General features: G+C 38.9%; 1 protein-coding gene across 2 annotated transcripts; it reads left to right on the top strand.

Annotated features, from left to right (window-relative positions):
• The first annotated feature begins 498 nt into the window (after positions 1 to 498).
• On the top strand, positions 499 to 22,193 carry MFSD1 (major facilitator superfamily domain containing 1). 2 transcript variants are annotated; one of them, XM_004454405.5, is made up of 16 exons: positions 499 to 785; positions 2,561 to 2,613; positions 4,043 to 4,155; positions 5,727 to 5,769; positions 6,064 to 6,131; positions 7,773 to 7,881; positions 9,180 to 9,282; positions 11,559 to 11,657; positions 11,974 to 12,085; positions 13,007 to 13,063; positions 13,424 to 13,580; positions 14,861 to 14,958; positions 17,002 to 17,114; positions 18,287 to 18,334; positions 19,053 to 19,113; positions 21,451 to 22,193. In XM_004454405.5, the coding sequence occupies exons 1-16, from the start codon at positions 623 to 625 to the stop codon at positions 21,452 to 21,454; spliced, it is 1,401 nt and encodes a 466-aa protein (XP_004454462.1). In that variant the 5' UTR covers positions 499 to 622; the 3' UTR covers positions 21,455 to 22,193. The 2 variants fall into 2 exon arrangements, with proteins under 2 accessions (XP_004454462.1, XP_004454463.1); XM_004454406.4 differs by lacking the exon at positions 21,451 to 22,193 and having other exon boundaries at positions 502 to 785; positions 19,053 to 19,117.
• Positions 22,194 to 25,406: the final 3,213 nt, after the last annotated feature.

The raw sequence follows: 25,406 nt of genomic DNA on the forward strand, positions 1-25,406 counted from the left end.
ATCATATTGCTTTTATAAATACCTGCTTCTGTCAATCTCTCCAACTAAACAGTGAACTCTTTGAGGCCAGAGTGTTTGTCTCATTACATTTTGTACCTGGCACACGATTTGACACATCCGAAGATGCTCGACCAAGTTTGCGTTTATTAAGCGTAGCCAAGTAGCCAAAGGAAGGGTGTTGAGCATTACTGCCGGGATAAGCGCCGCGCATATGGTGGCGTCCTAGGCTGGGGCAGGATCCCCTAGAGGTACTCGCTCTTTCTCTAGGTGGAGCTACACCGAGTCTTTAATAAGAGTGTGCGTAGGCAGAGTGGGAAACAAAAGAATAGCGGTGTAAACAGAGAAAGGTGACTGGGGGCGCCTAAGGAGCCACAGGCCAGCAAAGACCGTCGCCCAGGGGATCGAACCTGCGGCACCAGCACCTTTTCCCCGCCTCCCGCGCTAGCCCCGCCCCTCACGTGATACGGCCGCTCACGTGAGAGAGGCCCTACGTACGCGGCCAGGGCGTCACGTGAGCGACCGCTGTCATGTGATCGCAGCCTCTCCTGGGCTCCCCGGGCACCGCTTCCTGCGGGGTACTCCAGTTGTTACCGTCTTTGCTTGTTTCGTTCCCGCGTTCCTGATGGAAGAGGAGGAAGAGGAAGCGCGGGCGTTGCTGGCAGGCAGCCCCGAGGAGGCCCGCAGAGGTGTCCTCGCTGCCCCCGAGGCGCTGCCGGCCCTCTGTGACCCCAGTCGCCTGGCACACCGACTTTTGGTGCTGTTGCTGATGTGCCTTCTTGGCTTCGGTGAGCCGGCCGGCCGGGCAGGGAGGGCTAATAATCGAGGAATTCTCGACTTTCTTTCGGCGAGTCTAGGAGCCCGGAGACCCGCACGGAGCTCCCCGGTGCCATGGGACCTTGGCGCCAACTCCTGGCTTCAGCCCAAGCCTGCCCACCTCTCCATTAGCTGCCCGGTCCAGTCTGTGGATGTTCCTGGTTATCCCGCGTCCGAAACAAGGGGATCCAGATACAGAGCTGGGCGGTTTTTGTCCCTTTGGTTTGCTCTCCAAGAAGCCCCAGAGGCTAGCACCTCCCTTCCTTGGACCATAGATATAAGGAATCTTTCTAGATCTTCAGGTTTCCCCTTCTGGCAGTTTGTGCTCAGGAGGAATTCAGAAAACTTGAAGTACTTCTTCCCTTTCCAGAGCAAACGAAACAAACTTCCCTAACAAGTCTTAATAAAAGGAATGATTTCGTTTTTGTGTCTCACCCTCTTTGGGAAAATATGCGAGTGTGTCTTTCTCATTGTTTTAGTGACTAGAAATGTTTTCTTAATCTTTTGCCCTGCCACTGAAGCAGTGACACTGGATTGAGACATGAGGTAGGTTTGGTGGTAGTTGTTTTCACTTACGAAATCTGATGACTTTTTTCTTTTGCGGTACTGGGCCGGGAATTGAACCACGGACCTTGTATGTGGGAAGCAGGTGCTTAGTCGCCCAGGTTTAGGAACGTAGTTTTTTATGCCACTGCTAGAATGTATCAATAGGCATGAAGGATACTTTGGGAATTTGTTTTCCATGAAACTTTGTGCCCTTTTAAAATTTTTGTTTTTAAAAGATCATGCCCTTCCATTAGTTTTAAAGCAAGGCATTGATATCTCTTACAGGGTATTAAAGTAAGAAATAGATTGCTGATTTTAGAAACCAAAAAAACAAGAAAAAAGCGTACAAAGCACTTTTAGAAAATTATTCCTATTCAAGCAGACATGTTTGGTAAATTCTGGATATCTGTATTTCAGAGTCTAGATTCATACCAAACTTTTTAATGACCATTTTCCTTTCTTTGAATCCATACCTTCTGGTATGTGCTTCCAAGGAGAGAGAGGTGGAGGCAGTATTATCTTGTAGTCTATGAAATAATCTGTTAATTGTATAATTATAAATTCAAGTGTGTGAATGCTGGACCTCTCCCCACATTTCTCTTACTCTGCCCCAGATATTGTTGTAATACCCCCTCTCCCTCCTTTTCTCCCTCCACCTTCCATTTCTGGCACTGTATTCACTAAGTTATTTGATCTTTGGTGTTCTGTTTGTAGAATTAGGACTCTTGGTTAAAATTCTTGTATAGTTAAATTTTCAAGATAAGTGGTGATCCAGCTAAAATGATTAGGAAACTGCTGAGGATGTTTGTAATGTATTTTGTGTGTGTGTGAGTTGGAAGCTTTAAATAAGGAAAATTTAGCTGCTTCAGGAAAATGTTAATAAAATACTAGACATGTGAAGCGTAATGAAAGTAAAATGGAAAAACAATGATTGTTTATTTCTTAATTCAGGTTCCTAATATTGGCTGTATATGGATACTAAGAATTTGATAAATCATTTGGCATGCTTTCTCTGAGTAATTGGCTACAACTTAGATATTACTGCTGGATCAGGAAGAGTTTCAAAAAGTTTTACACAGTTTGAGTCCTTAAGCCCCTAGTATAAACATTTAAAAATACCATTTGACTAGTAATTGCAACTTGGAATTTTAATATGGACAATATTAGTAATGAATATTTGCTGTTCCCTTTTATTTTTTAGGTAGCTATTTTTGTTATGATAATCCTGCTGCCCTTCAGACTCAGGTTAAACGGGTAAGTTCATTTTTTTTTCTTTTTTTTACCTTTGAGTCTTTTGTTAACTTTGGAGCAAACATAGCTGCAGATACATCATCAGCTCTCAGGGTGCCTTGTCTGAAACGATGATTGCTGAATCTGTTTCAACAGCTGTAGGCATCAACTCAGTGAATGGCAAGGCGTGTTCTTGAGGTGGAGTGAATGGCCACAAAGAATTCAGTTATAGCACATGACTTTAAATTGTTTCACTCCTCAGATATATAATTATATGCTATTTTCATAATATTGCTAAACAGTATTTACAGATTTTTTTCCATTTCACTCTCTTATTGCTTGACCATCAGATTTGGTAGGATAACTTCTTTACTTAAATATGTTTGTTGTTATTATTTTGTTTTTTAAATGTAAATACTAATTGCAGAGGATTTTTTTTTTTTAATGCAGATACTAATTGCAGAGGATTGTCCATGTCAGTATTTTCAGCCTAGGTTTGTGCCAGAAAACTTTATCTGATATTTACAGTTTCTTATGTCTTAGTTTTCCAGCTACTAAAACAAATATAATACAATGGTTTGGCAACAGTGGAAATTTTTTGGTTCACAGCTTTGAGGCTAAGAGAAGTTTAAAATTGAGGTGTCATGAAGGTGATGCTTTCTCCCTGAAGACTGTGATATCCTGGGCTTGGGTCATTGGTTTTTCTGTCCATGGCGATGTCCTCTCCTTTCTCTTCTGGGTCCTTTGACTTTGTGCTTGCTGCTCCTTGTGGCTTCCCTCCTTTGGCATTCTCAGTAAGGCCTCTCATATCAGAATTAAGACCAATCCTGATCCACTGGGCCACACCTTAACTAAAAATAAGATCTTCAGAAGATCCTTTGTGAGATGGGTTCACACCATAGGAATGGATTAAGATAATTAAAATGGTTTTTTCTGGGGTACATAATTCACCATACCATACCTGGGTACTAAGTCTTTTTTCTTTATATAGTTTTTTTTTTTTTTTTTTTTTTAAACCTTTGGACAGGGAGAAATGCATAGATTCTAGAATGAAAGGGAAAGTGGGTAGGAGTTGGTAGTGGGTGGGGATGGGCCAAGATGATCTTATTCCATGCAGGAGGAGCCCCCACGGCTGGTGGTACAGGGGGAATAAGAATATAGAATGTGTAAGCAGGTGGAGGCAGTCTCCATGGCAGGGGATCTGATCCTAGAATCTGTGAGGCCCCTGAAATGACATGTGGACCCTGAATGACTACATTTTTCTAGGGCAGGAGCCATCGCTTTCATGACATTCTCAAAGCAGCTAGGGACTTTATAAGTGGTGAAGACACTCCTGTCCTTCGCAAAAGTATTAACGTAACTGTTTGTTATTTTAAATTGTCATGTTTTGATTTGTTAGTTGCAAAATTTAATTGTTTGGAAAAAAAAAGAATTTTATTTTCTTTCCATATAGGACATGCAGGTGAATACCACGAAATTCATGCTGCTGTATGCCTGGTATTCTTGGCCCAATGTAGTTTTGTGTTTCTTTGGTGGCTTTTTGATAGATCGAGTATTTGGAATACGGTAAGCTTAAAGAAAATCTCACCCATCGGTAAAAACTAGTTATTTGGCAAATACAGACCTGTAAGTTCTTTCTGGAAAGAACTCAATAAATGTCTGTATTGACTGTGATGACCTATATTAGTTTTGTGGTTTTTTAAAACTTGATTTTAGTTTATCTCTGGAATTGATTTTTAAAGTTTGATTGGATTTCCTAAAGTAGTTCATTTAATGTTAGGACTAGTAAATGCTGCTGATAGAATAAGCTAACTCAGTTACCTGGAATTAAATTATGCTCAGGCTTGGAACCAGACAAACCACATTGCTGCCACTTGCTCAACTTCCTAACTGTATAACTTTCTTAGCTTCAGTTTTCTCATTGGTAAAGTATAGATAATAATTCCTATCTTGCGAGGTGGTTATGAGGATTAAATGAGAGATAAATGTAAAGTATTTGGCACATAAGTAGTAAGTGCTGCCTCCAGCCCCTGAGATTTTTTCTTTCTGCCTTTTTTTGGGTGTTGAATTTTTTGTTGCCACTTCTATTAGGTTCTGAGGAGGGAATACCACTGTAAGCTGTGTCACTTTCCATCCTTATATTTGTGTGTGTTGCTAGCAGAGACTTTAATGGGGTTATAGACTGGGCATCTTTTCAGAAGAAAGAGACCAAGATGGTGAAGATTGTTCAGACCTTGTCAGGTAGATAAGGGATGAAGAAACTAAGCATTTAGACTTGGGGACTAACTTTGACACTTTGAAGTATTAGAGTATGAAGGGGGAGTTATATTTATTTTTTTGTCCCATGAATAGAATTAGTCTGAAATTTGGTGGGGCGGGGGTGGGGTGGGGCAAGATGGTGGATGGGTGGACATCCTTCGACATAGTAGGATGAAGACTTTGATGTAACTTTCAGGTTGACAGAGGTGACATGAATTGTCTTGAGACCATATTGAATTTTCCACTGCTGGAGGACATTCAGTAGAATGTGATATGGCCATTTTGCAAAGACCAGGAAAGGGATTTGAGTTTCAGAAATATGGTTTACTCAGAGGACCTTAGGGTCTCTTTTAATGCTGGCATTTTATTATTGTAGTACAACATTAATGAGGTATTGACTGTAGAATTTTAGATTAGGCAGATTTGTAATTGTATTAAGTTGGGTTGGTATTTGTTGGTTGGTTGGTAAATAGTTTTTAGTTCTCAAGAATTATAACCATTTAAAATTATTTAACCCAGAATTTCTTAGAATCAACCTTAAGCTCTTAATAGAAGTTCTATAAAGAATTTCCATTTTTTGATAGTTTGGACCCTGGGACCTTCTTGAAGATTATGTGATTTTTTTAAAAAGAGATAATAATGGCTTCAGTTAATAGATACCGTATTGAAGCCTCTGGAATGCCCTCTGGAAGTTAGACTTTTCTAGATCAGCTTTCAGGCTAGCAAAGTTGCTGATTTTAGCGTCAAACCAACATGTTAGTTTTCTTTCTTTGGAGGAAATGCAGAGGGCAAAGAAACCAAAGTGAGTAGTATTAAAGGACTTAGTGATGGGATTAGTAATAACATACTTAATTTAATTCTCTTGCTCTCTTAAACAGATGGGGCACCATTATTTTTAGCTGCTTTGTTTGCATTGGACAGGTAAGGAAGGCCAAAGTGGCTATTGCTTTTGTAAGTGGCTTTTAGATTCTTGTCACATCTCACTGGCAAACATGTGTTTAATGAAGACCTAACTTAATAATGCAGGGTCCCCAGTGTCTATGTGGTATAATGTATAGTTCTGTTTTAATCCTTGAGAGAGAAGAAAATTAAAATTAACTTTAATTTCACAGATTTACTAAGAAGGAATATTAAGACCAGGGCAGATGTTACTTATTATTTCTTTTCAATACCTTGACTTCACTTTTTCATTGAAAGCAAAATTCTACATTCTAGGTTGTGTTTGCCCTGGGGGCAATAGTTAATGCTTTTTGGCTGATGGAATTTGGAAGGTTTGTGTTTGGGTAAGTAATATATAACTTTATTTATCCTAACGTATTATTGTTTTAGTGTTCATTTATCAACCTATTAAGTGTTTTATTTTTTAGTAAATACTATATCTTCTGAAGAAATTGCTTCAAGTCTTTAAAACCTAGCCTTATGTACATAACTGTTTCTTAATTTGCCTTTAAAAAAAGCAAAAATATTGAGTAGCCTTAGTTGACTCTGTGTTGAGTTCAAATATTAAGTAGTTTTCCAGAAATGATATTTTTCCTAGGGTTTTTGCTTATCGTGTTATACTGACTGTGATTTAAACCTCATTTTGAGAAGTAGAGGCCATCAATTTCTAGGTTGGTAATTCATGGGCATTTCACTGCTTCTTAATGGGTTATGTGCGGGTCTCTTTTGGACCCTACTCAAGAAGCTTGAATGAGCAAAATGCCTGGAGCTGAGAGTTGGATGTGAATGTTCAGTCTGTTTGGTACTGAACAGTGTTCAGTAAGGCTGGACTCAGTGAGTCTAATCTTGGGTTTCCTGCCATGAGAAATGCTGACAATGTAGTTATGTATTCAAGCTTTAATTGAGGAACATACCTTATTCAAGCTTTCCACAGATACCAGAGTCACAGGGATGTATATAACGTGTCCCAAGAGTACTCTAAAGGAAAGAGAAGGAAACAAAATGGATGTAAAAACATGAAAGGACTTCCAGGAAGGAATGTGGTCAGAAATGGCCTCACAGGTGAAGTGACCCTTGATGGAAGGATAGAACTTGGATTGATAGAAAAGAGATAAAATATTTTTGGACTAGGATATTGTGGAGGGCTCAATGTTAGGATACGGAGGAGGCGAAGATCCTAAATGAAGGACTGACGGGGGAATGATAAGTATATGGAACTAATGGAAGGAATGTGAAAACCCAAAGTTAGGGAGAATATTGAATATGGAAGATGAATCAGGGGGTTGATTAATGGAGAGCTTCGTGTATTGGCTTGGAAAGTGTAAAGTTGTCTGTTTTCCCAGAGTATGGACTGCTCTTCCACATCTGCATTTTATGTGTAGACTGCTTTTATTGGCTGTTACGGTTCCTGCTGTGGCATATCAATCTACCCCAGAATTTAGCAGTATAAAATGACCTTTCATTATGCTTGTGGAGTCTGTGAGTCAGTTTGGGCAGGGTATAGCATGGATGGCTTTTCTGTGCCCTGTGATATGTGGCACCTCAGTTGGGAAGATCAGTTGAAGGCTGGCACCTGGAATCATCCGGTTTCTTGACTCATGTCTGTCTTTGGGGCTGGGGCGACTTGAAGACTAGGACAGCTGACTGGAGCTCCTGAGTTAAGCATGGCTCTCTGATAGCATGGCAAACTGCAGGTAGTTGGAATTCCTACAGTGTGGCCTAGGGCTCTGAGTGTGAGTGAGAAGGCAGGTGTTATATAGCCTTTTGTGACCCCACCTTGCAAACACAGAGTGTCCCTTCTGCCATATTCTATTGATTTGAAGCTGTCACAAGGCCACCTAAGTCTAAGAGAAGGAGAAAGAGATCTCACCTCTCTCTGTGAGGAATATAAACAGTATTTTCGGACCACATTTTAAATCTACTGCATTGTCTGGTTATGATGTTTCTTTAAAAGCTGTGACTTTTCTTTATTTTCTCATTTTTAGGATTGGTGGGGAGTCCTTAGCAGTGGCCCAGAATACATATGCTGTGAGTTGGTTTAAAGGCAAAGAATTAAACCTGGTGTTTGGACTTCAACTTAGCATGGCTAGAATTGTAAGTATGACGACAAACCTAATGAAGCAAAAGATTGAATCTTGTTATCTTTTTAAAGTCATAGGGTGGAGTGTGTATGTGTGTGTGGAGTAGTAGGTAAGTTAGGTATTTTACTAAACAGTTATTGATTTTTATGTGTTTCTCTAGACTACAGTACAGCCCTAACTTTATTTAATGGAGGCGTTCCTAACCTTATTTCAGGTGGAAACAGTCTAAAATGACTGACTGAGTCTACATTAGTTCAAAGAATCCTAAAATTAAGAGGAAGGGATCTAATATATTTTTTTTCCCTAATTTATTACCCCCTTTTGGCATATGATCATCCAGGCCCTGCTTCTATATGTTCAGTGATTAATCAGGGGCTCTCTTTGATGGGGAAGTCCATCTACTATTGTGTACCTCCGACTTTATGAAGCTAACTTCCCTTGGTGATCTCATCTAGTTTCACAATTTTAAAAACCTTTTCTTTGTTCCCAGATGGATACCATTGGTTCAGGCTTTTACAGCCCTATCTGTAGCAGCAATATTTGATATTTCCACTTGGATGTATAGTAGGCTTATTGGCCTAACATGCCCCACACTCAGCTTTTAGTATTTGACTCCCACTTCCAATCCAGCTCCTGCAGTTTCTCCTCCTCAATTACTGGCAGCTCTGTTCATCTAGTTGCTCAGGCAAAAGGTTTGGTGTTGTCCTGTATTCTTCCTTTTTTCTCCCACACTCCACGTATTTTTCTGTTAGTAAATCCTGTCACCTCTACCATCAAAACATACCCCAAATCAGACCACTTCCCACCATGTCCACTCCCAGTCCCTCTGGTCCAAGAACCATCATGTATTAGGGCTCAGTTGTTGCTGAATCAATCAATAAATGAATGAGGAAATCATCTACTCCAACTTAATACTGTCCTTTTTATGGACATTCAGAAGAATTTTTTTCAGAACTCAGTACCAGGAAAAGCTGTTTTTTTTCTGAGCTACTGGTATATTGTTGCTTTGGATGCTCTCTGAATTTTGTAACTTGTGTTCATTTTTCACTTTGGCCCTGGGAATTCCTAAACCTACTCTGCTATTTTGAAGTCTAGCATTTTCTATAAATTGGCATATGTGTGTAATCTTATCTCTCCTTTACCTTAACGAAGATAATATCTTTCTTATAGTTTAAATATTTTAAAAATTTATCTCCTGTTTAATATGAGTCCTATTAGACCTATTTCTCTAAGCCACCTCAAATTCTGTTTTTGAACAAGGCAGAGGTAAAAATAATTGAAAACTCTCTTGACTTGTTTCTTCCCTTTTAGGGAAGTACAGTAAATATGAACCTCATGGGATGGCTGTATTCTAAGATTGAAGCTTCGCTGGGTTCTGCGGGTCACACAACCCTTGGTGTCACACTTATGATCGGTTAGTGACTCTGATGTCCCATATCTCGTCTCTTCTGAAAGCATGTCATGGGAAGTATTGGGGCAGAGTGGGAAGGACCAGAGTCATTGTTAGACCACTTTGGTTATAGTTTTGCCTTTACAGTTCACTAGTTCTTTCACTTATCTAGAAATAATGGATCATTCACCTTGTTTATATTTTAATTTTCACCTTTTTTAAAAAGATTTATTTATTTATTTCTCTCCCCTCTCCCCCCTCCCCAGTTGTCTGTTCTCTATGTCCATTTGTTGTGTGTTCTTTTTGTCCGCTTCTGTTGTTGTCAGTGGTATGGGAATCTGTGTTTCTTTTTGTTGTGTCATTTTGCTGTGTCAGCTCTCCGTGTGTGCAGCGCCATTCTTGGGCAGGCCGAACTTTGTTTTGCGCTGGGCTGCTCTCCTTACGGGGCGCACTCCTTGCACGTGGGGTTCCCCTATGTGGGGATACCCCTTGCACACATCAGCACTGCGTGTGGGCCAGCTCCACACGGGTCAAGGAGGCCCAGGGTTTGAACCACGGACCTCACATGTGGTAGACAGATGCTCTAACCACTGGGCCAAGTCTGCTTCCGAATTTTCACCTTCTTAAAATAGAAGATTTTACTCTGCTTTGTCTACTTTGGCGTTGTGAGGAGCAAATGAAATAGTGAAAACTCTTAGAAAATAATCATGTATAATTTCTGCATGTAAGGTGTTACTAGTCTCTAGTAGAAGGGAGAATTGTTTCCTTCTGATGAAATTCAGTCAATATTGAGTGTATAGAACTTAGATTTTATGGAAGGCAGAGGTGATATGACATGGTTGAAAATTCACTAATTTGGGAGATGTGAGCTGAGTTCTAGGCCTGGCTTTAACTAGTTCTGTGATCTCAGCCAAGTTTCTCTTCTACAGTATTGTTTGACCGAGGCCTGTACAAGTCCGTTCCATCTGTAAGTTCTCTTAGTAGTTAATGGTCTACTGTGCTAGTTGCGTGGACCACTGAGATGTATAGGGCTTTCTGGATTCACTGTCCAGGCTTTTTCTCTGAGCAGTGAATTTGTCAAACAGCCCCACAGTGTGTGTGTAGAGTCCTAAGGGAATATGGGGCAAAATTCTATGCCCATGATTTGCCTATCTCTTATTCCTTGTAAGAAGAAGACAGTAGAGAAGTAATCCTAAACAGGCAAGCTTGTACCCAAAGGCTCCTCCCATCTTCTCTCTTATGCACAAATCCTTTATCTTATCTGAAACCTTTCCTTACTCTCAAATAGTTCTCCATATTCTCTTAAATTCCCTAGCAATGGAGATTCTGAGAATTTTAGAGCCAAAAAATATCTGCGCTCTCAAGTCAAAGGCTCTCATTTTACAGATGGGTATATCGAAGTCCACAAAGGTTAAGTTCTGGTCAGCTTGTGAGTTCCAGAACTAGAACCCATGTCTCCTGACTCTCATTTCTGTGATTTTTCTTTTCTTTTGTTTTTTTTAAAGATTTATTTATTTACTTATTTCTCTCACCCCCCGGCCCCCATTGTTTTTTGTATTCGCTGTCTGCTTTCTGTGTCTGTTTGTCTTCTCTTTAGGTGGCACTGGGAACCAATCCTGGGACCTTCTGGAGTGGGAAAGAGGTCCTCAGTCTCTTGCCCCACCTCAGCTCCCTGGTCTTCTGCGTCTTATTGTCTGTCCTTTGTATCTCTTTTTGTTGCATCATCTTGCTGCATCAGTGCTTGGTGCAGGCCGTGCGGGTCAGCACTCTGCATTGGCCAGCTTGCTGTGCAGGCCAGCTTGCCTTCACCAGGAGACCCTGAAAATCGAACCCCTGGACCTCCTATATGGTAGACAGGAGTCCAGTCGCTTGAGCCACATCCACTTACCTCAGTGATGTTTTCAGTTGGACCATATTATTTCAACCAATTAAAATTTTATTCTTTTAAAAATTCTTCTTGAGAAGGGTGAATCTAGTCACTCTTTATTGTGATTACTGGTAGGAAATCAGCTTTAGTAAGTAATTCTGAATATTCCAAAAGAGACCCTGAGGGAGCTGTGATCTGGGAGCGTAGAGCCCGTTGTGCGCCCAGAGGATGGGAACAAAGGTTCCTTTAGGAAGGAAGCAGGTAGAAGATGAGATGATTGCAGAATTAGGCTTTCATAGGCTTTCTGTAGGCCTGTGTTTAGCTGCCATCTTTTTCGATAGCTACGTCTTCTGCTGTTCATATAACGTGCTGCCCTTAAGAAACCTTATGCCTGGTTCTCTTTTTAAAATCTTTTCATTTTCCTTTCTTATAGGGGGTATAACATGTATTCTTTCACTAATCTCTGCCTTGGCCCTTGCTTACTTGGATCAGAGAGCAGAAAGAATTCTTCATAAAGAACAAGGAAAAACAGGTAAGTCTAGACCTAAAGCAACAGTGGCACAAAGTAAGACTTTGGTGGGGAGAGGGGGACAGTGTACTTCTTAATTGTACTTCTTCTATTTGCAAAATTATTATTGTTACTGGAAGGGGGCAAGAGGGTAGATGCAAATCTTAGGTTCTGCTTTTCCTAATGTCTTTTTAAGTTTCCTGCAGCTACTAATGTTTCTGTCATTTACTGAGATAAGTAGTTTTTCAAATGAATTGCAAAGATTAATTATATGATAAAAAACGTCTTCACTGTAGAATTGCAAAATTATGCTGATAACACTTTCCCTTTCTTCTATCAGGTGAAGTTATTAAGCTGACTGATGTGAAGGACTTCTCCTTATCCCTGTGGCTCATATTTATCATCTGTGTCTGCTATTATGTAGTGGTGTTCCCTTTTATTGGGCTGGGAAAGTGAGTATTCTCTAACATCCCATTTTTGTTTTCTCAGTTGTAATGAGAGCACAAGCACATAAATGTATTTTTTTAATTGTATCTCTTGCTTCTTTGGATATAGTTTATATTTACACAGAAATTGTTTATGTCATCTTGGGATACAGATTATTTTCTTAGCTTAGGGTTTAATATTTAATATTTTGATTATTATTTTGAAGAAATGCCTAATAACAGTTTTTGAGCCACTGTATTGATTTGTCTTAAGAGTTGACTTTAGCCTGGCATTTCTTTTTTATTTCCTCTTTATTCCTTTGTTAGAGATGTGCATGTGGAATGGAGACAGAGCCTCACACACTGTATTGGTTCCTTGTGCCTGGAGCATCTCTAGTTGCAAGGACTGGAACCTTGCCATACTCAAGATCAGGGGTCCTAGTGGATTCTTTTTTGTATTATCTTTTCATTCTCTCTTCCCTTTCACTGCCAGCTACTTAAACAGAGCAGTGTGTGGGTGTGACTGTGTTTGTGGGAGTGTATCTTGGCACTTACAATCTTTAAATTCAGGTTTTAATTTTAACTAATTTGAGATAAGAACCCTATTTATTATTTAGAAAGAACTTAGTCCTGCTTTGAAGGAAAAGCAACAGTTTTAATTCTATGAAATCATATACTTAGCTTTCTGAAAATCTGTGTATTGTTTGCTACAGAAGTAAAAGAAAAAAGGGGCATCCGAAAATTTCATTTAATTAGTGAAGAATTTAAATACATAAGCTTTGGCAGATTGCTTAGAATCGAATGTCAGAAAAGGTAGGAAAACAGTATCAAACAGGAAAAGTTTATTAGAGTTATTTTTATTCAGATTTATTTTGCCTTTATTTTTTTGAAAACAGTAATTTTCTCTAAAGTGCTTCTTTTTCTTTCTCTCCAACTTTTCAATTTTAGAGTTTTCTTTACAGAGAAATTTGGATTTTCCTCCCAGGCAGCAAGTGCGATTAACAGGTATTTCATTACTTGTGTAAATGTTTATTGCATGCATAGTGGAGTCTTTAATTGTAATTAAGTGCTATATAAGAGACAAAAGGATGCATGTGACCTAATATTTATAGTGTGCTTGAAACCTAAGGCTGTATTGGAACTTGAATCCTGAGTGGCTACCTTTGTACTAATAGAAAACCAAAGAAATCTCGGATTGCTCTTGATATTTTATATTTCTCTTTGGTGATAACTGGCGAGGAGGGTCTTTTGGAAGAATGTTTCATCAAGTGAGCCCGGGTTTGCTTAGGCTGCTGTTTTGGAGGGACTTGCAGATGTTGCAGGTGTGTTGCATTTCATTAAATACCTTATATCTTCTCTGGACAGTGTTGTATATGTCATATCAGCTCCCATGTCCCCAATATTTGGGATCCTGGTGGATAAAACAGGAAGAAACATCATCTGGGTTCTGTGTGCAGTGGCGACCACTCTGGCTTCTCACATGATGTTGGCCTTTACGCTGTGGAACCCTTGGATTGCTATGGTAACGGACACATTAACCCCTGGCGGGGCTTCGGTGAGGACTCCGGAAAGTCCTTGTCCTGAGGCTCGGCGCCCAGCAAACTGGCTGTGCTTGTGACAGGGAGGAAAACATCGAGTTGGTTTCAGTTTCTATAGAATGATTATTTTTGAAGTGTATATTTAAATTATTAATGCCTAAGAGATCTTTTATTTCATTTGGTTTATTTAGGGTAACCTTAAGGCTGAAATAAAATAGTCTTTTAAAGGCCAAAATGCTTAGTAGTTCCACTTTTTTTCCTTGTGCTTCAGTAAAAGAGTCCCTTCCGTTTTAAGGGGGGAAAAATTTATTGGCCTGATAATATTCATGATTTTAAATTCTTTTGTCTTTGACTTGTAGTAAATCAAAAATTGATAAAGAGTTCATCTAGTTTCTATTGTTCTTCAAACTGTTGTTCTCAAGACTACCAGGCTGATGTGCCACATTACTTACCTATTAATAAAAACTGTCTTTGAACATTTATATTGGTGTCGTTGGAGAGAATTTCTGTAGGAAAAATTCCTAGAAGTAGAAGTGCCACAGCAAAGGCTGTGCACATTTAACAGTCTTTATAGATACTGAGAAACTGCCCATCCAGTTATCTTCTACCCATTTATAGCTTCACCGATAGTATGCGGACATATCCGTTTCTTAGCATCCTTGCTAATATTGGACATTGGCAATATTTTAATCTTTGGCACTCTGAGAGGTGTGGATGATATCTTGTTTTAATTTAAATCATTAGACTTTTTTAATTGGAGAAAAAGACAGCATTAGATGATACTTACACAGTGGTGGTTGCTTCTCTGTCCTGCTCTCTAGTTAGGTGTTAATGACCCAGGGGCATCAACCAAGGGTTATTGGCATGATGTTTCTTCGGTTGCCTAATTTGTAATTACTAATAGATACTGGAAAACTAGCTTGCCTAAATCATTGGTAATAAAATGGTCAGCAAAATTAGCTTTATGTCTTACTTTCTCCTTGACTATAGTCTGGACCCCAGCCAGTGTCACCTAATGACACGTGAAAAAGGTTCAGGCAGTGTATGTGGATCTTGCCACTAGAAGGAGACACTTTTGTATATTTTGAACGTAGTTTTAGCCTGATTGCAATAAAAATTGTGTAAATATTCAGTATCAGCTCTTCTGTCACACTTGGTAATCTGCAGCAAAAGAAAAGCACCTTTCGGTTAATATAAGGTTTTTCCTTATATTATATTTCCTATAAAGGGTTTCTTTTCTCCCTTTCCATTTTGCTCTCTGTAGTGCCTCCTGGGACTCTCCTATTCATTGCTTGCCTGCGCACTGTGGCCAATGGTGGCCTTTGTGGTCCCTGAACATCAGCTGGGAACTGCATATGGCTTGTAAGTACTGGCACCATGGATTGTATAATGCCTCTGCTATGTCAATTTAATTATCAGTTTAAATTTCAGGTCTCCAGAATCTAGTCATCTTCACGTTTGGGATAGCTCTGACTGAACCTAGGAAAAATGGGGGCAAAAGAAAAAAAAATCATTTAATCTAGTTAAGATACTGTTGTGGCAACAAAAGAGCTCTCAGCCTCCAATTTGAGAGTTGAGTGCACTCGTAGGCCAAAACCATAAGAGGTAGTTGCTGCCACGACAGTCCTGCTGCCTGTTATCTGAGGGCTTCTCAGCAACGCAGAAATCTCTGGCCCCAAAAGGCCGGAGGGGAAAACAGCACTGCGGTTGTATTCACGAGGTCCTACCTGATTCGGCAGGAGGGCGTTGAGCGCATACTGTGCCGAATGAGGCAGGTGAGGGGTGGCCTTGGAGCACAAAGTGCAGAGTGGAAACAGTCAAGGATACATAATTAGAATATGCAGGGCTGTGGAGAGGTTTGAGAGAACAAGGAGAGAGAGCATCTCCCCCAGAGTTGAGGGGTGGGAGGGGCGGTGGGCAAAGGGGGCAGACAAGGGAGACGGGGGGAACGGCATGTGCAGAAACCTTGGGTGTGAGTGGGCTGGTCTAGTAGTAGCCAGTGGAAATCCTGAAAAGTAGAGCTGGAGGGAGAAGGTAGGGTCAGTGAACAGATGTTTTCAGTCAGGGATGACTCAAGGTTTTTTGCTTTTTAGCGTGATACCTGTAGAATGAACTGGTGGCAGGGAGTCCAGTAAAGAGCTGTTCTAATTCTGCAGGTAGTGGTGAAAGGGTTGAACCCGGACGAGACAGTAAGGATGATAAGGGCTAAAGGGCGTAATCCGGCCTTGTGAGGAAGGAGCAGCAGTCAAAGCTGACTCCCCGTAGTGCGGTCAGTCCCCAAGGAGGCAGGTTTATTCTGTTCCATCTAAAATATGGATCTACTTCCCAAGAAGTGAGATGATTGGGATTCCAAGTTGTCAATTTAAAAAGGTAAATTCTCTTTAATGAACCCATTTTAAAAAACATGGTCCCCGAAATGAAGATTCCATTAGGAAAATTATTCTGAAGGATTTCAGTTCTGCCAGACAACACATATAACTGTTGAGAAAATGACTGCCCTGTCATCCCACTTCCCATTTCCCTTGCAGTGGAAGTTTTGTATTCTGTAGTTGCAAAGCTTTATCTTTTTGGGAAGTGCAGTTTAACACTATGTGATTTAAACACAGCTCTTATATTACTCGCACCCTAAAAACTAGGAGAAAAGGAAACCGCAAAGCCTGGTCTTTTCTCTGTCAAGTGGCAGGCCGTCCTGCCTCTGACTGTCTTCTCCTAGTCAGTTGGCACATATGAAGGTCCTTATGCCGCTCTGATGGTGTCCTCTAGGTTACAGAGTACTGGGAGTGCATGTGCCATTTGAGGTCAAGTTGCGTTATCTAAGCTTTTTAAGAGGTTCCAGAATCATTTCAATTTTGTTCTCATATTTGCACTGTCTACCTTTTCTGAGGGTTCAGGTAGGTGGCCAGCATAGCAGTTCTTAGCAGTTTGTGTCTGTGGTTGAGCTAACCAAAATGGGTATATTGTCAGGGATTTGCGTATGTATCTATGTAGGTATGTGCGTGTATATATATTAGTGTGTGTATATATATATATTCACACACATGCACAGAAACCTTCCATGAGTAATAGGTAAGTGTTAGGAACTCATGCATAATTTGGGAAGGTCCTTTTACTGAAAGCATAGGTTTTCTTATTCTTGAAAGTGGCATACATTTCCTGGCTGCTTCTTTGTTATCAAGAATGGGGCTTACTCTGGAAACACAAATGTAAGATGAGGTCCTTGCCTTTGAGAACTACGTGTGAGGGAGAGTTTGGGTTCCTTTAGTCTATTTGTCTAAAATCCGAGTTTTCTCAACATTAAGATTGGAGTGATACTTATGGATAATTCATACGAAGACTCTTGTAATATGTGTGTTAGTCTCTGTGAAGACTTGTGAAAGTGAAATGTGTTCTTATATTAAATTTTAGCATGCAGTCCATTCAGAATCTTGGGTTGGCGATTATTTCCATCATTGCTGGCATGCTGTTGGATTCTCGGGGATATTTATTTTTAGAAGTTTTTTTCATTGCCTGTGTTTCCTGTAAGTATGCCATGTGGCAACATTTAGTTTCTTTTAATATGTACCTAAATGTGCTCATTTTTACATTTGCAGTGGAACCATTTGAGGGGTCCTGAATATGTCCCTATTGTGAATATATAGACTTAGTGTGATTTAGGAGTGATGGGAAGGTTGCTCATTAGGCATTTGAAATCGCTTTTATTTTTAGTCCTGTTAATTTAATTTTTACCTGTAGTGTCCCATTGGTTAAAAATAGGAAGTATTAGGAAACGGTTAAACAGTATAGAGATGAATGAACAATTTTCCGGAGATAATCTTTGTCATATACATAAATTGTTTATCTGAAAAAAACTCTCACGTGCTGTATAATGATGTCCTTTATACTTCAGTAACCTGTGTAAAACTACTAATTGAAAAGATGATTTTATCAAACTTGGCTTTCAGTTACAGGGAATAAAGACTGTCCATACTTGAAATTATAATTTTAGAAACAAGCACGTCAAATTTGAAAACTATGTTTTTTGCTTTTAAAAAGCAGATCATATAAGAATGCAAAACATTGGGTCATGAATGTGTTCGTGTGTGTGTGTGTCTGTTTTCTGTATTGCAATATGTGGTTTAATTTGTATCTTCAGTTCGATATATATTTGGCCCACAAACCAAATACCATGCAATCAAAAATTTTTTGCCATGTTAATTTAAAGTAGATTAACAGTGTGTCTCACTTGTAAAGGAAAAGTCCCCGCAGCTGGCTTCAGAGGCTTTTATGGCTCGGAGGTGCTCTGAGTCTAATGACCGTGTTTGTCGTGGTAGATGTGGTGTTTTCAGAGTCTGAACCCCCAAAGGATGACTTCTCTTAGGCTTCTGTAAAACAGGACGGGGGCTGGCAGCGGTTTTGGGAGCGTGCCAGGAAGGACCAGCATGTCTGAAGGGAGAGGAGAGAGTGGCAGGCTGCCACGTGGTAGGCCTGCTCCCTCTCCTCCCGGCACTCAGCTTCTCTGTTTCTGGCCCGTCAGTAACTGGACTTTCAGTGCTTTTTGGAAAGTAGCAATCTGAGTGGTGTTTTTATTTTTAAATACTAATTAATAAAGGTTTGATTTTACCTTAAGTTTTGCTTTGTAATTTATGATTGCATAGGAATTTCTGGTAAGAAATATGCATTTTAAAAGGGCCCTATGGTTTTTCTCTTTTAGTGTCACTTTTAGCTGTGGTGTTGCTCTATTTGGTGAATCGTGCCCAAGGTAAGTGGAAATCATGCTGTTTTCTTCTTGAGCCCCAGGGAATCATCGTGAGTGCCTGGGCTGTCTGCACACCTCAGCGCACTTTAGCTTAGCGCTTTCGTTCCACGGAATGATGACATTCTACTCCTAGTGATAGAACACATTTAATTACAGTACATGGAATTACATATTCTGGACCTTCACATTCATTTAATTTTTCATGTTCCTTCTGGCCATTTTGGTTTTAAGTTTTGTAATGAAAAGTTTTAGATGTTATTTTTAAATCAGCATAAGGAAACATGGCATTTAAAAAAATAACTTAGTGTAACTAAGGCCCCTCCTGTGTCCTATATTTTTTAAAAATAAGAAGTTATGCACATTTATAGCTGCAATTTGTGTTTTAGGTTGAAAGTGTTTGGTTTAGAATAGAAATTACAGGGTTTTTTCCTTAGCCAATATATGTTACCTGCATTAGTGCTTTTTCTTCCTTCTTGATAAGGTTTTGATGTTACCCTTATTTTTCTAATTGGCTTGCTTGCATTTCATAAAGACTCTTTTCTTAAAAAACGTTTTTTCCCTTTGGCAAATTTCCGGTTGGTAAACTATTTTTCTTCATTTCCCATAGCTTTTTTTTTCACTAAAAATAAGGTGTAGTTATGCAAATGTGTGTGAATATGTGTATCTGAATTTTATTTACTGATGATATGTTGAAAAGATTCTATGCTTATTTGTATTTTAGGTGGTAACCTAAACTATTCTGCCAGGCAAAGGGAAGAAATAAAACTTTTTTCTCATACTGAGTAAGTATTAAATGAGAATAGTTATGCTTACTCTGAAAATCTTAAATATTTTATTTTTTATGTATTTTTATATTTTATTTTTTATAGTATTTTATTTCAAAGTATTGGACTCAAGTCTTTTTCTTAAGTTTCATGAGGTAATGAATGTGACTGGGACTATTATAACAAAACTCTTGCTTTAGAAAGTTTAAAAAGGTGGATATCAAGGATTAAAGAAAAAGTTTACTTCAGAGAGAGATGGTGGGGGGGGCAGTGTGGGGAGAGAGGTAGACGAACTTCAGTACTTGTAATTTATTGGAGGAAAAGCCTTTTTCCTAAGTTCCTGTGCTGGGCTCATCCCTGTAGTTTTTCTGCTGTTTTCCTTTTCTTTAGTAGTTAAGATAAGTTTTCATCTTCTCTTGGCACTAACATGCTATTCTGTGTTCTCTGACTCATTTGAGACACGTTAAAGTATATGGTGTACGGTTTCAGTTAAATTTATTTTTCCTACGTATGTGCTAAAACATAATAGTGAACTTATTTCCTGTTGTTATATTTTGGACACTGAATGTTTTTATGATTGTTTTAATTTATTTGTGAATATATAACTACACGTTTCATGACTTCTTTAATAGCTTAAAGTCTAGTAGAACACAGTATTTTTTGGAGGGAATTTCTTGACCGTCTAACTTCTCAAAATTCACTTTGTAGAGGTCTTTAAGATTTTTAAAGTTAATATTACATCGAACCTATGCCATCAATTTTAGTTTTTCCAGCCAAGATTGGGATTTCTTACTGTTTAGTTTTTATTCATGCCGTTAGAGTTTTATAATTTGTCTTTGGATAAATACCATAAATGCTAACTTGAATCAATATATTTAATCATTTTATACTTAACATATTGTCATATATTTTTCAGTATTCATTCTAGCTTAATTTCTTTTTTTTTTAAATTATTTATTTGTTTTTAAAAATTACATTAAAAAAAATATATGAGGTCCCAATCAACCCCACCGCCCCCATCCCCTAGCTTAATTTCTTGAATGCATAAATGCTATTCATTTCTGCAGATGTAATTCTTTTTTTCCTGCAATTTTGCTTAACTGTTTTGTTTCCTCCAATAATTTTTGGCTAATTTCTAATAAGTGTGAAATTATGTTTTTAAGAAGTGATACTGTAATTTTTCCTTAGTCATGTTCAATATTTCTTTAACTTTGGCTAGCAATTGCCACCATTTCTATTAAATGTTAAAAAAGTAGTAATAGGAAACATCCTTCTCTTCTGATTTGAGGGGAAATCGCTGAGTTGGGTTCTTCATTTAAATAAATTAATGCTTCTTTAGTCTTTGTTAAGAAAAACTTATGTAGTTTGTTAGCATTTTGAGAAAACTTAGGTAATATATGTGTTTTGATCCTTGCTTAGTCCTGTGGAGAACTCTCTAATTGCTTCTAATTTCTATTATTTTTGAATTATGTTCATTCTTTTGCTTCTATTATATCAACCATTCTTTCATGGAGTAAACCCCACTGGAGAATTTTCATTGCATCACACATTATTTCTTTAGTAATAAAAGAAATTAAATTTAAAGCAGCTGTGAGATAACCATTTTTTCACTTAGAATTTGGCAAATACTAGTAAGAAAGAAAAAAAAAAGAGATAATATGTTGATAGCTGTGGCTTTATATAGGGACTCTCAAATCCCAGATGGTATAAATTGAAGAAAATACTTTGGAACAAGTATCAGGAAACTTTGACAACGATTTTACACTTCTAGAAATAAATCTTAAGAAAATAATTAGAAGTGTTAGGAGTTTTAATTAATATTTTTATGACAGTCTTGTTTAGTATATCAGACTGGAAAAAATATAGGGAAATGGCTAAATATATCATGACACATTCATGTAATAATACGTTAAAATCATGTTTTAGAAGGATTTTTAATGTCATTGACATTAACATGCCATATGTTAGTGAATGAAAGATGAAAATGCAAATATAGTTTCTTTTATTCAAGAAGAGTATGTACATGCATGTATGCTTTTCTCAAACCCAACTATTTGTGTAAAATAGGTAAAATACTGAGAGGGAAAAAAGCCCACATATTGACATTACGTTTGGATATTTGGGGAACAGGTGGGCTTTTTTTTGCTTTTCTATATTTTCTAAACTTTTTATAGTGATCCTGTGTTCCTTTCATAATCAGGAAGAAAAGTTAGGAAATTATCCCCCAAAATGTGTAATTTTTAATAGGTGGCGCTACATGTCTTATAATGTTTATGGTTTTCATTTCATGAACCAGATGGGGCTTCATGTTTTTTCTCTCCCTTTTCTGATAATTTATTACATTATGTTTTGCAGATGAGAAGTTTCAAAGACTGTCATAAGAAGGTGGCTTCCCACACCATTGTTTGAAAACCTCCATTTTTTAGAATTTAATCAGGGAAAATAATGGACTGAAATGGTTACTATATTTATATTTTGAATATGCCTTTTTCAAAGTATATTTGTGAGGATTGTTTTAGCCCTGTGTCCTTTGTATTGGGAGTTGCTGAATAATTCTATTTTAGAATATGCTACTCAGTAGTGAAAAGTCTAGAAAATTGCTTTGGAATATCCAGGTAGACTTCGGTAAGGACAGTAAATAATGGTAGTTATTGCACCTTGTTTTGAGATAATTTTCACTGAGTATATGTTAGGGATATGGCCTTTATCTTTAAGCAAGAAAACCCTAAAAACACAAAAATGGGTTTTCTCGGTGTAGATGGGTTATTTTGTACAGAATAAACTATGACATTGAGATTTATTATTCACTTTTGTAATAGGGAATAATGATAAGGAATATGTGAAAGCTATTTTTATGGGGGAATTCTTCATATTTACAAAAAGCAGCTTGTATTCTGCTCTCGAGTTATGAGAGGTTACTGAACAGTGACCTTTTAGAGCTGCTTTACCTTTCTGTTACTGAGGATCCAAATTACTTAGGAATATAATGTGTACAAACTATAGTGTTTTCTTATAATCTAATAACTAAAGAGTGTCCTTCAAATGATGATGATAATTGCATATCTACATGGGTAAATAAAAATCCTGTGAAAAGAAAATGTCTCCTAACTCTGATTTTTGAAAAATATTACAACACTGATTTCGATTTTTTTTTTAAGGATTATTTATTTCTCCCCCCTCCCTCCGTTGTCTGCTCTCCTTGTCCATTCGCTGTGCGTTTTTCTGTGTCTGCTTGTGTTCTCATTAGGCAGCTCTGGAAATGGATCCTGGGACCTTTTGGAGTGGGAGAGAGGCCATTATTCTCTTGCGTCATCTCAGTTCTGTGCTCTGCTGTGTCTCTTATTATCTTTCCTCTGTGTCATCTTGCTGTGCGAGCTCTCCACGTGGCCTAGCACTCCTGCACGGGGCAGCACTCCTGTGGGGCAGCACTCTGTGTTGGCCAGCTTGCCACACGGGCCACCTTGCCTTCATCAGGAGGCCCTGGGTATTGGACCTCCTATATGATAGACAGGAGCCCAATTGCTTGAGTCACATCTGCTTCCCTGATTTGGACTTTTAATTATTTGGAAGATCATCTCTATTAAGAAGATCAAAGGTGGAATAAAGCAAGTTTGCCTAATTACAGTCAGTGAAAGATCAAGATGTAGCTTTTTCTCCAGAGTAGGACCTTAAGTAACATTTATGTTATGGTATTGAAGAAAAAATAGATGTGAAACTTCTTCTAACCAACCTTAAACTCTTTTTATAAATGACTCCTAGACTTAGCATATTGTTTATCAATGTTGAGGGATTTTATGTATCTTGTTTTCTATGGGCATGTAGATATTTCAGACAACAAATACTGAACTAACTTATTTAACTTCCATTGTTTAAAATACATGGCATAACTTTGTATGCCAAAAACTTCTGGAACAGATCGAAGGTGCCTTCTTTCTTTAGGATAACTTTATTTATGTCCTTTTTTCTGAGTATGGTTTGCCCTCTCATGATTCAGTAGATCTGTCCTTTAGGCTCTCTTCTCTCACAGGAGGCCTGGCCCGTCAGGGAGAGTGCAGGAAGTGGAGCTGGTGCTGGAGAGCGCACTGGTCCCTTGCCTTTCTTGCGTGCCGCTCTTCCTACACCCACTTGTTCAGTATTTTCCCCTCCCGTGGGCCTGTCCACAGTGTCCCCTGTTGCTTAGAATGTTCTCTCTCTAGGGTGCTTCACAACCCGATTTCACCTGATTTACAACAGAAAACCGTAACTGCCAGGTCAGAACCATTCTTTCTCATGGAAACTCTTCCAGATATTGGGCTAGATCAGGTTCTTCTAAAATTCTTGTGGTTGTCTAAAAACCTGTACTTTATTAGTTTACCTTCCCTTGAAATGAAGACTTTGTGAGTGTGTGTGTGTGTGTGTTAGGGGCTGGGGGTGGGGCTGCTGCTCTCTGGCTCCTCCTTTAGACTGTAAGCACCATGAGGGCAGAGACTGTCATCTTGGTATAAAAAGATTGCAACTATAGTGCCCAGCATGAAGTTGCTACAAAATAAGTACTTTTTGAATGTTGCATAAATAAGAGTAGTTTGGAATAAACTTTTTGGAGGATAAATTGGCAATATGAATAAAAAAACCTAAAAGGCTGGGAGGAGAGGAGGGTGCTACTTACCTTTTGGCCTAGTGTTCCCATTTCCAACAATTTTTTTTTTTTTTTTAGCAATTCATTTTTTTTTTTTAATTGATTTTGTAAAAATATTACATTAAAAAAAATATGAGGTCCCATTCGACCCCACCACCCCCACCGCACCCCTCCCCCCCAGCAACACTCACTCCCATCATCATGACACATCCATTGCATTTGGTAAGTACATCTCTGGATATCTCTGCACCTCATGGTCATTGGTCCACATCATGGCCCACACTCTCCGCCATTCCATCCAGTGAGCCCTGGGAGGATTTACAATGTCCGGTGATTGCCCCTGAAGCACCATCCAGGGCAACTCCAAGTCCCAAAGGCGCCTCCACATCTCATCTCTTCCTGCCATTCCCCATACCCATCAGCCACCATGTCCACTTTTCCCACTCCAATGCCACCTTTTCTCTGAGGTCCTTGGATTGGTTGTGTCTGTTGCACCTCTACATTTCCAACAATTTATCCCAAGAAGCAATCAAACAAACATATAACTTTTGTTGTAAATAGCAAAAAATAGGTCAAAACCCAAATTCATAAGAATAGGGATTAAATGCATCATATCTCATCCTTGAAATGAAATATTAAACAGTCACTCAGTGTTTTTGTCAAGATTATCTATTGATAGGGAATGATATTGATGGCATTTTTAGATTGAAGATTCAGATTGCTGCCATTTTTTGTAAAAATAAATGCAGACCTGTCTGATGGATATGAACAAGAATGTGTCTGTGTGAAGACGTTTGGCTTATTTATATTTTCTAATTTTTCAACACTAAATATTGTATAATGAAAGATAAAACAGCAACATAATTCAATACAAGTTTGAGAGCTACTGTTTGGAGAAAGCAGTAGTCTTCAGAATAGAGAAAGGTAACAGGTGGTGTTTTCCAGACAACTTTGAGAAGATGTAGATGGGAGATAAATGGGGAACTGAGTTAGAAATAGAATTTGTCCTGATGGAGAAAATTGTGTATGGAGGTAACAGTAGACAAAACAGGAAGGAGACAGGTAAGATGAAATAATGTGCTTAGTTTTTGGCCCTCGTATTCAGGGGTGGAAAAGAACTGCATAAAGTGGTTGGGAGCTGCCCATGATTTCTGTAAGGCCTCGACCTCAGCCCCATACTCCTTGACTTTCAAATTCGAGGACTTCAGAATCAACCAAGAAAAAGATTTGGCCACTAGATGGCAGTACCTCACAAGCTTTTTTGGGGGCTTCCTCATTGACTGCTCTGCGTGGGAGTCTCTGACAGCAGGAGCCCAGAGGCCAGTGGAGACCTCAGGAGGCCACCAGAGGGGAAGCAAAACAAGGGGGAAACCACAGAGTCCTGTAGGAATGGAGACAGGAAGGCAGGCCAGGGGAGGGGCATATACCTATCAGGTGTCTCAGGGTCAGCACAGCTGACCAGCCTTGGGCCAGAGGGTTCTAAAGTGTCGAAGTGGGGGGGGGGGGGGAGGCTTATGGTACAGGGTCTTATCAATGGACAGCAGACACTGGGCAAAGGTGGGCAGAGTTTGTGGGCTATGCAAAGCAGGGGAACTCCAAATGGCTACAAGTTACTTTAAAAAAAAAAAAAGGATGTTTAAGAATTTGAGTTTTTCACTGGTGAGTTTTTCTGACTGTCCCAGGCTGCTCTGAAGAG

This window comes from Dasypus novemcinctus, chromosome 4 (genome assembly GCF_030445035.2).
Source record: "Dasypus novemcinctus isolate mDasNov1 chromosome 4, mDasNov1.1.hap2, whole genome shotgun sequence".
Taxonomy (NCBI): Eukaryota; Metazoa; Chordata; class Mammalia; order Cingulata; family Dasypodidae; genus Dasypus; species Dasypus novemcinctus.

What these genes read in the sequence shown, in the direction of transcription:
- MFSD1 (XM_004454405.5), top strand. Translation starts at nt 623, where the DNA reads ATGGAAGAGGAGGAAGAGGAAGCGCGGGCGTTGCTGGCAGGCAGCCCC. An exon ending in TTCAGACTCAGGTTAAACGG is followed by an intron (nt 2,614 to 4,042) that starts GTAAGTTCATTT and finishes CTTTCCATATAG; the next exon opens with GACATGCAGGTGAATACCAC. An exon ending in TTTCATTGCCTGTGTTTCCT is followed by an intron (nt 17,115 to 18,286) that starts GTAAGTATGCCA and finishes TTTCTCTTTTAG; the next exon opens with TGTCACTTTTAGCTGTGGTG.